Source organism: Babylonia areolata, chromosome 10 (genome assembly GCF_041734735.1).
Source record: "Babylonia areolata isolate BAREFJ2019XMU chromosome 10, ASM4173473v1, whole genome shotgun sequence".
Lineage (NCBI taxonomy): Eukaryota > Metazoa > Mollusca > Gastropoda > Neogastropoda > Buccinidae > Babylonia > Babylonia areolata.
Genome location: NC_134885.1, coordinates 3,732,082 through 3,749,619, shown reverse-complemented (window position 1 = coordinate 3,749,619; position 17,538 = coordinate 3,732,082). Strand labels below are relative to the sequence as shown.

Here is a 17,538-nt window from a genome sequence, read left to right as displayed (position 1 = left end):
GTACACAGACATGTTCGTGGGTTCTTGTCTTTGAGTTGCCTGGACTTTTTTTTTCTTTCGAAGTTTAATTCTTCTTCTTCTTCTTGCTGTTTGTTGTTGCGACATAAAGTCTTTGAAAGAATTGAACCTGTCATGTAGTTCCTCTTTCACTCTCCCTCCCTACCCAAGTTATCCCTGTCTCACCCTCTCACCCATACGCATACAGTTAACCCTTCCCTCCATCGCTGCCTCTCTCTCTCTCTCTCTCTCACACACACACACACACACACACACACACACACACACAATAATGATGATAATAATTCAGAGGCGTGTGTTTGCTTCAAAGAGGGATACTGTAAGTGGTATATCTGTCTGTCTATATCGATCTCCTCCGGCCCCCCTCCACACACACACACACACACACACACACACACACACACACACACTTTATGACCATATCAGCACTGGAAGAATCAATGACACTTCACAATTTCACAACGCAGATTAAGCATGCACACATTATTACTATGATTTTCAGTTTTAAAAATAATACTATTCAGCCTGTAACGCACCTTAAAAACAGAAATCGCTTATAAAGGGCGTGCCTTTGAGGGGTGGTGGCATGGACAGGTATAGCTATGACAGACACCTTTTGCGTTGCCAAGAACGCACACCGTCGGCCCTGCATTGACGATGTCCCCATTCAGCGACACTGTGGGGGTGGGGGCAGGGGGTGGGGGCTGGTTCCTTTCACTCCAAGCTTCGAACTGAACACTGCTCACCGTTTCTTCTCCACACTGGTGTTGATTTAAAAGTCCCAGGCTTTTTATAATAACAGCTTGACACTGCTTTGAAAGCTGTGACTGACCGACTGAAAGAAATCTGAAGTGGTGTCTTTGTAAACCGACAGTACATACTGCATACCTGGCGCGGGGTGCAGGCACTTACGGGTGGGTTCAGTAATTATTGTGGTCGGGGTGAGGTGGGGGTGTTCTGAATATTAGCTTGCGAACTTTTTTTTTTTTTTTTTTTTTTTTTTTTTTTGGTTTTAAGGGGGGGGGGGGGGGGTTGTTTTTCCTGTACTTTTACAAACAACTGGAATAGAATTTCTGGTCACTTTGAAAGATCAGTATCTCACCAGCAATTTGAATAACCTGTTTTTGTCTGAGAAGAGAGATCGATAACAGTTTTACCATTTATTGATTTAGCTATTCATTTATTGATATGTATGAAATCAGAACTCGGTCTCTAAACTTTCTGGTAATATGCATCTGCCATCAGTCATCCTTTCTCAAGAGATTTTAATGATTATTGCCCCATTTCGCGCCCCGGCGCGCGCGTTTGTGTATGTGTGTGTCTGTGTGTGTGTGTGGTGTGCCGTGACGAAATCGCACATGAAAACCGCCAACTGGCAAACACTGACGCGTCGCGAACACCGTGTGTGTGTAAACATGCATTGATGTTCAGTGACACATACACCGCGGCGGCGGCGGCGTCACGTCACAGCACCCAGTCCCACTGTTCTCTGAGCACGAGAGGCACACAGAACGTGACACCCTGACAACGCCATAGTGCAGGAGAGACCAGAAAGTTCTAAAGATATGTCACCGAAGAGAGACTTGATCCGAAAAGCAGAGGGAAGAAAAACCGGCATTGTTTATTTCAGTGCCCCACATGAGAACGGGGCAGGTAGCGTAGTCGGGAAAGGCTTAATTCTCCACAACAAAGAGAACAGTCAGAAGGGGCTGACATTCTGTGCCACCTGTACGACTGTTAGACACCCACTTCCCCTCCGCCTGCCCCCCCCCCACCCCCCTCCCCATGCCCCCCGTCCCCTCTACTCCCCGTACACTGTCGTCGCAACACCTTTCTCCGCACAACCGCTCTGGCCCTTTCCCCCTTATACCCTGTCTGAATGTCTGTCACTCTTTCACCCTCTCTCTCTCTCTCTGGCTGTCTGTTTCTGTTTGTCTCTGCTTGTCTCTGTTTGGTTTTTGTTGTCGTTCTCTCTCTCTCTCTCTCTCTCTCTCTCTCTCTCTCTGTCTCTGCCTGTCTCCGTCTGCCTGTCTCTGTCCCTCTTCTTTCCAAGCCTCTCTCTCTCTCTCTCTCTCTCTCTCTCTGTCTCAACACGTTCACACACCGAGATCTTTTTTCTGTTCTGTCATGGAGCCATAGGGTGTGGTCATAACAGATTGAGGTTTTACTCCTTCGTGGGCCAACTGCAGCAATATATAATTATATATTGCTTGAAGTGTATTGTATAGCACATACAGCATCTTCCACTGTTCCCATGCACCCGGCAGCTCACTCCACGCCAGAGAGCACACACACACGCGCGCGCACACACACACACACACACACATACACACACACATATGTATATAATATGTATATATATATATAGTAGAGTGATGGCCTAGAGGTAACACGCCCGCCTAGGAAGTGAGAGAATATGAGCACGCTGGTTCGAATCACGGCTCAGCCGCCGATATTTTCTCCCCCTCCACTAGACCTCGAGTGGTGGTCTGGACGCTAGTCATTCGGATGAGATGATAAACCCAGGTCCTGTATGCAGCATGCACTCGGCGCACGTAAAAGAACCCACGGCAACAAAAGGGTTGTTCCTGGCAAACTTCTGTAGAAAAATCCACTTCGATAGGAAAAACAAATAAACTGCATGCAGGAAAAAACACAAAAAAATGGGTGGTGCTGTAGTATAGCGATGCGCTCTCCCTGGGGAGACCAGCCCGAATTTCACACAGAGAAATCTGTTGTGATAAAAAGAAATACAAATATATGTATCTATATATATAGAGAGAGAGAGATAGATACTATATGCCCCGCATTTCCCTCCCACCCACCAGCTCTGCTGTGCCAACTTCGTACTATCTGTGTCAGTGAGAGTTTGAACACACACAGAAAGAGGGAGAGACAAAATAGGGTTTTGTTTGTTTTTGTTAGTATAGAAGTCAGTTTATCTCCCCCCCACCTGCCCTCTCTCTCTCTCTCTCTCTCTCTCTTTCTCTCTTGTTTCATAATGTTGGTTACATTCTTTTCATGTTCCTATGACTATGATGTACAGATTAACAAAGACCGTTTGGTTTGCCAGTTCCTGTAGAATCTTTACTTTAAAAAAAAAAGTTATTGTTTGTTCCCTCTTTCCCACATTCTGCCTCTCTCCCTCCCTCCTCTCCCTTTGCCTCTCCATTCATCTGTCTCTGTCTCTTGACATCTCTGTGTCTCACGATGATCTTTGTAGTTGCATTTCTTGTGAAGAGAGAGACAGAGAGAGAGGGGGTGAGAGAGAGTGTATGTGTGCATGTGTGTGCGCGTGGTGTGTGTGGGTGTGTGTGTGTGTGTGGGTAGATGTGCAGTGCGGTTTGGCTGACTGAAATGGAGAGGCACGTAAATTTCAGTAATCAGTATATTTGTATATAGCTATTTCCATTTGGTGCCATTTAATTTATCTTTTTTTTTTCTATTCATTTTATTTGTTTGTTGTTCAAGTGAATCACAAGTGAGTCTTGAAGGCCTTGCCTCTCTTGTTTTCTTCTTATGTTGAACATGTGCTGCTGCCAAAAAGAAAATCTCTGTACCAAAGTATAGACAATAAAGTTTGTGTATTGTGTGTACTGTGTGTGTTGTGTGCATCACCAGAAGCATTGACCTGGTCCTGTCTCGGGGCTTCCAGATCCCCATAGTTTTGTGATGACACAGAATTACCCAACAGATGTTCTGTCTTGGAAAGCCTGGGCAGTTTGGGATGAAATAGCAAAAGCAAGGTTCATTCAGAATGGATACCCATATAGAAAGATGTCAAGCAATTAAATCAGCAATGAAGGCCTTTCATAATTTGAACCAATATCAAATAAGGTACAAGCAAAATGGTGGCTCTCCGGTATTCACAGGTGTAGTTTTAATTCTTTTATTTTGAATTTTTATAAGCAGCCTATGTTATAATTATGGGCTGCTGATAGTTATCTCTATGTCTCAACACAGCTGATAAACATCATAAAGACAGCACATGCATGCTTACACTTGATGAACCATTCATATGTTTATTATTCCTCTGTAAGTGATATGTGTGCTGTTGCTGATCACTCTGATGCAAGCAGGATGGCACATCAGCTGTGGGATTTTTGCCTACACCATGGAGTGGAGTGATGGCCTAGACTGAGGTAACGCGTCCGCCTAGGAAGCGAGAGAATCTGAATGCACTGGTTCGAATCACGGCTCGGCCGCCGATATTTTCTCCCCCTCCACTAGACCTTGAGTGGTGGTCTGGACGCTAGTCATTCGGATGAGACGATAAACCGAGGCCCCGGCGTGTGCAGCATGCACTTAGCGCACGTAAAAGAACCCACGGCAACAAAAGGGTTGTTCCTGGCAAAATTCTGTAGACTGAAAAATCCACTTCGATAGGAAAAACAAATAAAACTGCACGCAGGAAAAAATACAATAAAATGGGTGGCGCTGTAGTGTAGCGACGCGCTCTCCCTGGGGAGAGCAGCCCAAATTTCACACAGAGAAATCTATTGTGATAAAAAGAAATACAAATACAAATACACAGGTGGTGGTTACAAGCAGACATGGATAGCAGTCATCAGACATAGTCATGGAGATCGATGGCTTTCTTGGATTTGAGGTTGTGGGAACAGTTTATCTGAGTGAAGTGGTGCGTAGGTCTGTTATCCCTGCTGGTTTGGGATTGGTCAGCTTGGAATTAGCCAATCAGGATGGGAGTTTGGGTTTGATGATAATTATGCACTGACTGTGTTCGGGGAAAGATGAAAACTGGCACACGCACATGTTCATCCCTTTCCCGTCAGATGAGCCTGACAAAAACCTGACACAGACTGAGAATGTAGCAAAGAGAACCACAACTAACATGGGGTCTGTGTAAAGCTAGGTTCTTGCTTTAGTGCTGCTTAAGTTATGGTAAATGGACACATCAATACTCTTTACCAAATGACCCTGTTTGTGGTACGAGGAGAAAGTGGAGGAAGCACCTGTCCTCAAACAACATGGGGTCTGTGTAAAGTTAGGTGCTTGCTTTAGTGCTGCTTAAGTTATGGTAAATGGACACCTCAATACTCTTTACCAAATGACCCTGTTTGTGGTACGAGGAGAGAGTGGAGGAAGCACCTGTCCTCTGCCAACAATTCTACCCCACCCGATCCTTACTTCCTCCCATTCTCCCCACCCTGTTCCAGTTGTTTGATCCATATGGGTCACCCCTGGAACCCTGTCACGCTAAAAAGTTCCACACTGTTGCTCATGAGTGCCATGATGGACTGTGTATCATAATAATTATGGGTGACCTGTGTTTTCAGTACGTCCCTGGAAAGTATGAGATCCAGCGCCGTGAGAACCGCTGCATTCTGCGCATCATCAACGCCGATCCTGACGATGAGGCTGAGTACAAGTGTAAATGTGGCAACGCCGTCACCATCGCCAAGGTCAAAGTGGGAGGTAGGATAATCAGACAGACAGACAGACAGAGAGAGAGAGAGAGAGATTTTATGGGCATGTGTGTAGGTGTGAGACAAACCCGAAAGGAAGGGGTGGGGGAGAGTGAGGGAGAAGATGAAAGTGAGAATGGAAGAGAGAAAGAGGTGATAACAGTCATCTTGTCTGTGTGTTAGTGAATGTGTGCAGCTTGTGTGTTAGTGTGTGTGTATGGGTGGGTTGAAGGAATAAGGGAGGCATGGGGGAGGGGGGGGGTTGACATTTTTTTTGTGTATGACTACTTTTACATTGTGTGCATTGACTTTACTTCACTATTGTCTTCGACATGTGTACAAATCATACTGAGTTGTCAGCATTTCATATCTATCTATCAATATATGTATGTGTGTGTATGTGTATAATTATATGTATTCAGTCTAGCTTTCTCAGTTTTGATGATGTATCATGATAAATGGTGTGATGTTTACACAGTATAGTGTTCACATTCCCCTTCATAAAGGGCCTTGGCCTACGCATGGATATCTCTCTCTCCCCCTCCTTCTCCCACCCACTCTCTTTACGTATGTATGTCTTGTTTGTTTGATTTTGGATAGTGGGGAGTTATTGTGTGTGTGTATTCGTATGCTTGTGCTCACGTGTGTGTGTGTGTGTGTGTGTGTGTGTGTGTGTGCGCGCGCTCACGTTCGTGTGTGTGTATGCGTGTGTGTGCTCACATTCGTGTGTGTGTGTGTGTTTGCTCATGTTTTTGTGTGTGTATGTGTGTGTGCGCTCACGTGTGTGTGTGTGTGTGTGTGTGCCCATGACCCCAGAACCCGAGTGGGAGTTCATGAAGCTGCTGGACGATGTGGAGGCAGTGGAGAGGGAGAAGGTGCTGATGGAGTGTGACGTGTCCGACCCTGAGGCCGACGTCACCTGGTTCAGAGACGACAAGGTCAGGCACACACTTCTCCCCCCACTCCCTCCTTTCCTCCCTTTCCGTTTTGTCGCCGTTGTTGTTATTATTCTTTTTTTTATGAACCTTTCTATTACAAATTCTGTTGGTTTTTGTGTGTGTGTGTGAGTTGTTGGGGGTTTTTTTTCTCCCTTTTTGCCCTTGCACAGAAGGTTGTATAGAAACGTACATCACAAAGTTGTTTTGGTGTTTTTTTTAGGAAAAGAATGGAAAAACAAGAGAGGCAAGGCCTTCAAGACTCACTTGTGGCAAATTAAGTCCCCTAGCATTAATTACAGAGTAATTTCCCTTTTTTACCATCTGCACCAAAACGTTTGCAAAATAAATAAAACTTCCATGCTTAGCCAAAGAAGTTCCTGTTTGAACAAAAAATGATAATAATGACTGCTCTTGTCGTTGTGTCAGAATATCAGATCAAAGTGCCAAGTTTAGAGAATACAAAAAATATAAATATAACAGTAAATGCAGTTTGCATATACTTAGGCTTCATTTATTATTTTTTTGTGCCCATCCCAGAGGTGCAATATTGTTTTAAACAAGATGACTGGAAAGAACTGAATTTTTCCTATTTTTATGCCAAATTTGGTGACAACTGACAAAGTATTTGCAGAGAAAATGTCAATGTTAAAGTGTACCACAGACACACACACACACACACACACACAGACAACCGAACACTGGGTTAAAACATAGACTCACTTTGTTTACACAAGTGAGTCAAACATTATGTTACTTTGGTGTCTTTTACCGTTACTTTGGTGTCTGTTCTAAGTATGGCATGCATACATGCAAATGACAAACCAGAGACATGTGAATTTTAGCTCTGAATATCTTACAGTCTTGAACTAAAATCTTCTTGAACTCAGATTTGAATTCAGATACAAAATTATATCGTATGGGAGCTGGGTCTCTTTTCGGCTCATGTGCACATAATTGGAGGGGGATAGACTGGCGCAATAGCCGATTGGTTAAAGCGTTGGACTGTCAGTCTGAGAGTCCCGGGTTCGAATCACGGTGACGGCGCCTGGTGGGTAAAGGGTGGAGATTTTTACGATCTCCCAGGTCAACATATGTGCAGACCTGCTAGTGCCTGAACCCCCTTCGTGTGTATCTGCAAGCAGAAGATCAAATACGCACGTTAAAGATCCTGTAATCCATGTCAGCGTTCAGTGGGTTATGGAAACAAGAACATACCCAGCATGCACACCCCCGAAAACGGAGTATGGCTGCCTACATGGCGGGGTATAAACAGTCATACACGTAAAAGCCCACTCGTGTGCATATGAGTGAACGTGGGAGTTGCAGCCCACGAACGCAGAAGAAGAAGAAGAAGACGGGGGATAGGGCATGGGGGTCCTCAGTGCCTCAACATGTGATGAGGTCAGAAAGAATGGAGATACAGGGTTTTTTTCTGATTTCTTGGGTCAGCACTCTGAATTGTGTCAGGCCACTCTTGTTATGGCTGCTGTATGTGAAAGAGAAATTTGAAGTACAGTTGGTGTCAGTTTTCAGTGGTTTATTGATACCCTCCCCACCACTCTCTCTCTCTCTCTCTTTCTTTTATTTTCTTATGTTAATTTGGTAAGGTAGATAATTGATATCTTGAACTATATCACTGCTAGAATGGGTGGTCGAGTTTGTATGATTAGTTTCTTTGTGTGTGTGTGTGTGTGTGTGTGTTCCGCTTGTTTTATGTATCATGAGAGAGTGATATTTAGAGATTTTTTTGTTTGTTTGTTTGTTGATGAAACGCTGTTAAGCAGAATGTTACTTTGCATTTAAGGGGATTTAAGAATTAATCCCCGTCACCCCCTTGTCAATAGACCCTTACAGGTAATGACAATAAAAAATGTCAAAGCGTCTCCCAAACACTTCCCCTTATACAAAGCTTTTAAATTCTGAGAAACTGTGATAATGCTGATTGTAAGCTTACTACATTATGTTCCTCGATACACTCTAGCTATATCGTCGGTGTGATGTTTGCACAATATAATGTTCACATTCCCCTTGATAAAGGGCCTTGGCCTGTACATGGATAACTCGATCTCTCACCCCCTTCCTCTCCCACCTGCTCTCTTTATGTATGTATGTTTTGTTTGTTTGATTCTGGATAGTGGGGCGTTGTTAAATTAGGAAACAAAAATGAAGTATTGGAAGAGCCAGCTTTCTTCTGTGATCATGCAGTTTATTTCCATTCTTTTGCTTTGGACTTAGAGCGTTTATTCAGTTGTGTTGCATGTCTTTGATGGCTCTGTTGCTCTTTATTCTTGTATGTTGCATAATTGTAGATATTCATATTGCTGCCTTTTATGTCTGTTGCCTCAGTATGATGATAGAAAAAGAAACCATTATGATTTTCATGCATTATGCATTTAGTCTGTTACTGTGGGTTGATGTATTGGCACTGTGTTGGCTTTCTGTTTGTTTCTGGTGATAGAAAAAAGAAGACATGATTTTCATGCATTATGCATTTAGTCCGTTACTGTGGGTTGATGTATTGGCACTGTTTGGCTTTCTGTTTGTTTCTGGTGATAGAAAAAAGAAGACATTATGATTTTCATGCATTATGCATTTAGTCCATTACTGTGGGTTGATGTATTGGCACTGTTTGGCTTTCTGTTTGTTTCTGGTGATAGAAAAAAAGAAGACATTATGATTTTCATGCATTATGCATTTAGTCTGTTACTGTGGGTTGATGTATTGGCACTGTGTTGGCTTTCTGTTTGTTTCTGGCATTGGTACGCTCTTGCTTTCAGCTTTCAGAGGATTTGCTGGCAGAGGTACATGACCAGGCTTTCAATTTTTTCTTTTATCATTTGTAGTGCGTTTGCTGCCCAGTGCCCTTAGCACACCAGAAGTAGTGTTCTGGTAGTTTGTAAACGGTACTGATGCTGGATCTTATTCCATTGTGCTTGACAGCTTTTAAAGACGGAAAATAACGAAACTGATGTTTTGTGTGTGCGTGCTTGTGACATGAACACTGATGTGGACATTTTATTCAATGCAAGCCCCACCTTGTTAATGTTGTTGACCTGCTAGTTCCCTGAGGGTTATTTTTATTTCCTAAATTTTCTCCTTGCTGAATAAACTTCTTTTTTTGTTGTTGTTGTTGTGCGAAAGTGGATTGTAATGATTGTATGTATGGAACATTCAATCAGTGTTGAAACTCTGTGTGTGTGTGTCCACATATATGTGTATACACATGATCTGATCGAGTCTCAGTTCCTCGATAATACCTGACCCACTTACATTCTCACTCACTCGCTCTGTCTCACACTCTCACTTACTCATTCACTCACACCCCAACTCTCACACTCTCACTCACTCACACGCTCACAGCCCCGCACTCACACTCTCGCTCACACACTAACTTGCTCACTCACTCACCTGCTCACTCACTCACTCACTCACTGACCAGCGACTGCACACCACAATCACCCAGTAAACAGAAAGCTAACATGAAGAGACTCACCATCCTACGAACACATCTGTTCACCTGCTACACGGTCTCGGCCTGATCCCTCCCCAGCTTGTTCTGCTGGTTTGGGAGCAAGACAATGCTATTCAAGTTTTCAATGCAGTGTAATATTAATCAAGTTTTTAAGTGCAGTGTAATATTAATCAAGTTTTTGGGTTTTTTTCTTAAATGCAGCGTTAATGTTATCCAGTTTGCTAGTGCAGTGTAATATTAATCAAGTTTTTTTAAGTGCAGTGTTAATATTATTCAAGTTTTTAATGCAGTGTAATATGAATCAAGTTTTTAAAGTGCAGTGTTAATATTATTCAAGTTTTTGTTTAAATGCATTGCAATACTAATCAAGTTTTAGTTCATTTTTAGTGCATTGTAATGTTTTTAAGATTTTTAGTGCAATGTAATAGTATTTAAGCTTTTATGTAGTTTTCAGTGTAAATTGTTCAAGTTTTAGTGTCGTGTAATATCATACACTTTTTTTTAACGCAGTATGATATTATTCACTTTTTCAGAACTGTGTAATAATTCATGTTTTTTAGTGCTGTGTTAAATTTATTAAAGTTTTTCTTGCTGTGTTAAATTTATTGGAGTTTTTCATGCTGTGTTAAAGTTGTGTTTATGTCATTCAAGTTTTTAGTGCAGTGTAATATTGCCCAGAATTTTAGCGCATTGTGATCTTATTCCAGTATCTAACGCTTTGTAACCTCATTCAAGTTTTATTGTGCAGTTTAATTTTGTTTAGGTTTCCTGTGCAGTGTAAGATTACACAAGTATTTAATGCTGTATGGTGTAAATCGAGTTTAAAAAAAAAATATATATATATCATATGGATATAATATCTATCTGTCTATAAATATAGATCTCTCTCTCTCTCTCTCTCTCTCTCTCTCTCTCTCTATATATATATATATATATATATATATATATATATATGTATATATATATGTGTGTGTGTGTGTATGTGTGTGTGTGTGTGAAATGTTCTTCTTTTTTTGTTGTTTTTTGTTCAAGTGTTGATATTATTCAAGTTGTAATGACATGCGTTGCTTGCTTGTTTCTTTTCCAGTCGTAGTAATCCTTTTTTTTTTTTTTTTTAATAGAAAAATATGGTGGATGAAAACTAGAAACATGAGAACCCATGTTTGTGTGTTTGTGACTGTGTGTGTGTGCATGAAAGCAAAACAGTGACTTATCCTGATGGTGGAAACTTGTCATGGAATACAGAGTCTTAAAAATTATGAGATATGATGTAAGTAAGGTGAGGTAGACATACTGACATCATGTTGGTTGATGGATATGAATCATGATATGCATTGAGTTGAGGGGGACATAAGGACATCATGTTGGTTGGTGGATATTAATCATGACATGCATTGAGTTGAGGGGGACATAAGGACATCATGTTGGTTGGTGGATATGAATCATGACATGCATTGAGTAGACGGGGACACAAGGACATCATGTTGGTTGGTAGATATGAATCATGACATGCAGTGAGTTGAGGGGGATATAGGGACATCATGTTGGTTGATAGATATGAATCATGACATGCAGTGAGTTGAGTTGAGGGGGACATAAGGACATCATGTTGGTTGGTGTGGCTGTGACAGGAACTGAAGTCGGGCGGTAAATACGATATCTCCAAGGAAGGCCTGAAGCGACGGCTGATGATCAAGAACTGCAGCACCAAGGATGAAGGGAAGTACACCTGTAAGATGCTGGAAATGCAGACCACGGGGACGCTGTATGTTGAACGTGAGTGCTGCTCTTTGTCTGCCGTGGGTCTTTTCTCTATTGGTGTCTTGTCTTGTCTTGTCTTGTCTTGTCTTGTCTTGTCTTGTCTTTTTTCTTTTCATGTTTCTGTTCTTCTTATCTTCTTTTTTCTTATATGCCTTTTCCAAGGTTATACCAATGGATGAATCAAGAAATTTTGTGGAATAACATCATAATGAAATAGTGGCTTTCAAAATGAAGTTTTGTGATTTATGCCATTGTGTTACTCAATTGTAAGCTTTCTCCTGCCAGTCTGCCTGCCAACAACACAGCTATTGCTATATACATGCACACACTTATGAATGTGTGTACGCACACACACACACATATGTGGTTTTTAGAACTACATCCTTGACATATGTCTTGATTTTAGATTATGATTTAATTGGGACTTTGTGAGCTGATGTTGATATTTACTCAGAAGAGATTCCTTTCATTTGGATGTCAGAGGATCACTCAAGGCATTCATTCATGCTGTCAGTCGAGCTCTTGTCAGAATTCAGGATGGAATGGATTGGACCTTGATGGTAAACTGTAGGTGCGCGGCAGGGATGGAGTCATGGCGGGGTATTGAGGGGTGTAGCTGAGAGTTGCCATGAGATGCAGTGTGTTCCAGCCCCTTTCCCACATGCTCTTCCTGCCCCTCCACCATGTAAAATAAAAAAACAACACCATCATGGTGGGGAGGGGGTTGGGTGTGGTTTGGAGGACATTAGACCTATTTCACTGAAGGGAAACGGTAAAATTGTTTCACAACCGACAGTTTTTATAAACTTTCTCGATTTGTAATTTTCATAGACTCAGCAGTCATGTTTAATTCATATTATCATCTTACCTTTTGTCAACACCACCTTACTGCAACCCATGTCTTCACTGTCTGTATGGGACACTTCTTCAAAAGTGAGTCTTGTTTTACAACCCAGTCTTTAACTCTTCCACCGCCAACTGCTTGTGTGAAAAACGCTTCCCAGTGCCAGATGCTTTTAGATATGATACTCTCAGTTCACAGGCTTTGGTTCATGTCAAAACAATACAGTGGAATTGTCTGCTTCAAACTGGGTCAGGGGGCAAAGGTTAGTCATTGTTCTGTTGGTGGGGAAACTGGCTGCAGCTGTCAAGCTTTGTTACAGTGTGAAAAAATGGTACTTTAACATGACTCCTCAATGTCCACTTAAGTTGCCTTGGCAATGAAAGAGTTAAAAAACATTCTCCATGTGTAAGGTTGGGGGTTTGTGTCTCAGCGGACGTGCAAAATGAGTCTTGTTTTACCACCGACAGTCTTTAAAAGCATTCTCCATGTGTATGGCTGGTGGTTTGTGTCTCAGCGGACGTGCAAAATGAGTCTTGTTTCACCACCGACAGTCCTTAAAAACATTCTCCATGTGTATGGCTGGTGGTTTGTGTCTCAGCGGATGTGCAAAAAGTGAGTCTTGTTTCACCACCGACAGTCTTTAAAAACATTCTCCATGTGTATGGCTGGTGGTTTGTGTCTCAGCGGACGTGCAAAAAGTGAGTCTTGTTTCACCACCGACAGTCCTTAAAAACATTCTCCATGTGTATGGCTGGTGGTTTGTGTCTCAGCGGACGTGCAAAAAGTGAGTCTTGTTTCCCCACCGACAGTCCTTAAAAACATTCTCCATGTGTATGGCTGGTGGTTTGTGTCTCAGCGGATGTGCAAAAAGTGAGTCTTGTTTCACCACCGACAGTCTTTAAAAACATTCTCCATGTGTATGGCTGGTGGTTTGTGTTTCTCAGCAGACATGCAAAAAGTGAGTCTTGTTTCACCACCGACAATCTTTAAAAACATTCTCCATGTGTATGGTTGGTGGTTTGTGTCTCAGCGGACGTGCGGTTCATCAAGAAGCTAGCGGACAAGAAGTGCAAGGAGAAGGATCAGATCGTGCTGGACGTGAAGGCCACCAACCCTCACAAGCTGCCCATGCACTGGCTCAAAGACGGAGAGCCCATTCCAGACTTTGACAGGTACAGTTGACAGTTTCACTTTCAGTTTCTCCAGGAGGCGCTACTGTGTTGGCACAAATCCACAAACGCAACACTGCATCTTCCAGGCAGATGCCTGACCAGCAGCATAACCTATCACGTTTAGTGATATATGATTATTTGTGTACATATCAGAGTGGATTTCTTCTACAGAATTTTGCCAGAAAACAGCCCTTTTGTTGCCATGGATTCTTTATAAGTGTGCCAAGTGTGTGTTGCTTGCAGGAATTTCGTTCATCATCTCATCTGAATGACTGGATGCATTGTTTGATTTTCCAGTCAAACTTGGGAGAAAGGGCGAGACCAGGGTTTGAACCCAGACCCTCGTGGACCCTGTATTGGCAGATAAGCGTCTTAAACCATATATATATAGAGAGAGAGAGAGATAGGGGAGATATTGGTGTATACTTATAAGTAGTGTGTGTGTGTGTGTGTGGTTATATCAGTATGTTGATGTCCTGTATGTAGACCAGATGTATTGTGTCATGTTCACTGATGACCGACTCCACTGTGGTGCACACACTGGTTTCTGGAAACTGAGCTGTGTCTTATAGCAAATATCACACAGTGTGAAGTGTATGTTTACCAAATTAGGATTTTCATGTAAAAAGGCAGAGAAATAAGCCTGAACAATGTGTGAAGTGTGTGTATGGCTGTGTGTGACACAAACACCATAAAAAGACTGAGAAATAATCCTGAACAATATGTGATGTATGTATGGCTGTGTGTGATATGAAGTGTATGCATGGCTGTGTGTGACACAAACACCATAAAAAGGCAGAGAAATAAACCTGAACAATGTATGAAGTGTATGCATGGCTGTGTGTGACACAGACACCATAAAAAGGCAGAGAAGTAAGCCTGAACAATGTGTGAAGTGTATGCATGGCTGTGTGTGACACAGACACCATAAAAAGGCTGAGAAATAAACCTGAACAATGTGTGAAGTGTATGTATGGTTGTGTGTGATATGGAGTGTATGCATGGCTGTGTGTGACACAGACACCATAAAAAGGCAGAGAAATAATCCTGAACAATGTGTGAAGTGTATGTATGGCTGTGTGTGATATGGAGTGTATGCATGGCTGTGTGTGACACAGACACCATAAAAAGGCAGAGAAATAATCCTGAACAATGTGTGAAGTGTATGTATGGCTGTGTGTGATATGGAGTGTATGCATGGCTGTGTGTGACACAGACACCATAAAAAGGCAGAGAAGTAAGCCTGAACAATGTGTGAAGTGTATGTATGGCTGTGTGTGATATGGAGTGTATGTATGGCTGTGTGTGACACAGACACCATAAAAAGGCAGAGAAATAAACCTGAACAATGTGTGAAGTGTATGCATGGCTGTGCGTGACACGGACACGGTGTGCTGTCAGGTTTGAGACGCACCACAAGGGGGAGCTGTACAAGCTGACCATCAAGGGCACGGAGTGTGAGGACGGAGGGGAGTACACTCTGCAGATCGGGGAACGCTCCACACGCTGCCACGTCACCGTGGAGCCTTGTGAGTCTGGGATGTGTCTTGTGCGCTGTCTGTGTGATGGTACATCATCTTAATGACGGTGATAATTGTAAGAATAATAATGATAATATTCAAAGACCTTCAAAGACCTGGGCGTCGGCATCAACATGTGAGAGACGCTTGCTCTGGACCGTCCAGCTTGGCGCAGCAAGATCACCACAGGAGCCTGTGCAGCTGAAGCCAGGCACGTCACCAAGGCATTAGCGTGCTGTGTGCAAGGCCCGATCCACTGCCATGACAGCACCCACTTGCTTGTGTCCCACTTGTGGGCGAGCCTTCAGGGCCCGGTTTAGCCTAGTCTGTCACCTCCAGACCCACGGCCACCGTCTGCCATCTGATACTTGAAGCCGTGGTCATCTTCAGATCCGAAGGACAAACATCAGTGATAATAATAGCAATAGCAGTAATAGTAATGATGATAATAATGATGTTGTTTTTTTCATTTATGCAGTGTGTTTCCATGTAAAACATCCTCAGTTGCTTTGTACAATGTGAAAATTGTTATTTAGTTCTTACCTGCACTTGTTTCCTTCCACTGTTGTGCTACATGAATGTAAAGGCTGATGTTAAAACACATAATTACATGTGTGTGTGTGTGTGTGTGTGCGTGTGTGTGTGCGTGCATGTGTGTATGTTCTTTACAATGTGTGTGTGTTCTTTACAATGTGTGTATGTGTATGCGCATGTGTGTTTGTTCTTTACAATGTTCACTGTCAGGTCTGCAGACAATGTTGTGAATGTTTGTTTTCGTCATGCACGTTCAGACATATAGACCAGTTCGTTTCTTTATCAGCTATTTGTATAGCCTTTCCCCAGAAGCCAGACATTTATTATTACTGCGTTTTAATCAGTGGATAGTATCTGTATCAAAAGTACATATTTCAGTCGTTTCCAAAAGATATTTCATGTGATGTGAGTTACCTTCCAAACTGATGTTTTCTGTGCAGTGCCCAGGCCACCAAAAATAGACATGGAGAAGATTCCTAAGGAAATCTTTGTGAAGCAGGGAGAAAACATCAGTATACAAATCCCCTACACAGGTGAGCACTAATCGTTTTAGTTATGGTTAGAAAATAAGAAATAACGAAGAAAAATATTCAACAACAAATACGTTCCTTTGTACGACAAAGGCATGTGACTTTAAACCATTTCTGTTTTGTGCTTCCTATCATCTTGTGTACAGGTGAATCGGGGCTGGTCAGACACCTAGTCAGCGCTCTTCCTCTTCTTCTTCTTCTGCTTCTGTGTTCACTCGTATGCACACGAGTGGGCTTTTACGTGTATGACCGTTTTTACCCCGCCATGTAGGCAGCCATACTCTGTTTTCGGGGGTGTGCATGCTGGGTATGTTCTTGTTTCCATAACCCACCGAACACTGACGTGGTTTACAGGATCTTTAACGTGCGTATTTGATCTTCTGCTTGCATATACACACGAAGGGGGTTCAGGCACTAGCAGGTCTGCACATATGTTGACCTGGGAGATCTTAAAAATCTCCACCCTTTACCCACCAGGCGCCGTCACCGTGATTCGAACCTGGGACCCTCAGATTGACAGTCCAACGCTTTAACCACTCGGCTGTTGCGCCCGTCTGCGCTCTTCCTACTGTCACATTGTCTCTAAGGTTCAGTCTCTCTCTCTTCTTTCTTCTCTCTGTGCCTCTCTCCTTCCCTCACTCCTTTCTTCCCTCTCAGTGAACAGCACCCCCACCTTCTGGAAATTCTGTGTTAGAAATATCTTCTTTTCTGTCACTGTCTTTGTTCAGTCCTGGTTTGTTTTTTTGGGGGGGGGGTTGACTCACTTGTGTAAACAAAGTGAGTCTGTGTTTTAACCCGGTGTTCGGTTGTCTGTGTGTCCATGGTAAACTTTGACATTTTCTCTGCAAATACTTTGTCAGTTGACACCAAATCAGGCATAAAAATAGGAAAAATTCAGTTCTTTCCAGGCATCTTGTTTAAAACAATATTGCACCTCTGGGATGAGCACCAAAAAAAATAAAAAATGAAGCCAAATTATATGCAAGCTGCATTTACTGTTATATTTATATTTTTTGTATTCTCTAAACTTGGCACTTTGATCTGATATTCGACCCAACAACAAGAGCAGTCATTATTATCATTTTTTGTTCAAACAGGAACTTCTTTTGCTAAGCATGGAAGTTTTATTTATTTTGCAAATGTTTTGGTGCAGATAGTAAAAAAGGGAAATTACTCTGTAATTAATGCTAGGGGACTTAATTTACTTTAAACTGATCTTTCTCATCTTAAACATTACATTTTGAAATTATACTCAATACATAAAAAGCTTGGATTTTTTTTGTTTAAGTGTATCATAAGTGAGTCTTGAAGGCCTTGCCTCTC

The 17,538-nt window shown here is 42.4% G+C and overlaps 1 protein-coding gene across 1 annotated transcript in view; it reads left to right on the top strand.

The window, feature by feature from the left end:
- The window catches only part of LOC143286726 (twitchin-like), a 346,369-nt gene that overhangs the window by 198,273 nt on the left and 130,558 nt on the right, over nt 1–17,538 (top strand). The window contains 7 exon segments of the mRNA XM_076594434.1: nt 5,316–5,454; nt 6,261–6,382; nt 9,160–9,183; nt 11,486–11,630; nt 13,490–13,631; nt 15,033–15,160; nt 16,126–16,218. Coding sequence (XP_076450549.1) covers nt 5,316–5,454; nt 6,261–6,382; nt 9,160–9,183; nt 11,486–11,630; nt 13,490–13,631; nt 15,033–15,160; nt 16,126–16,218 — 793 coding nt within the window.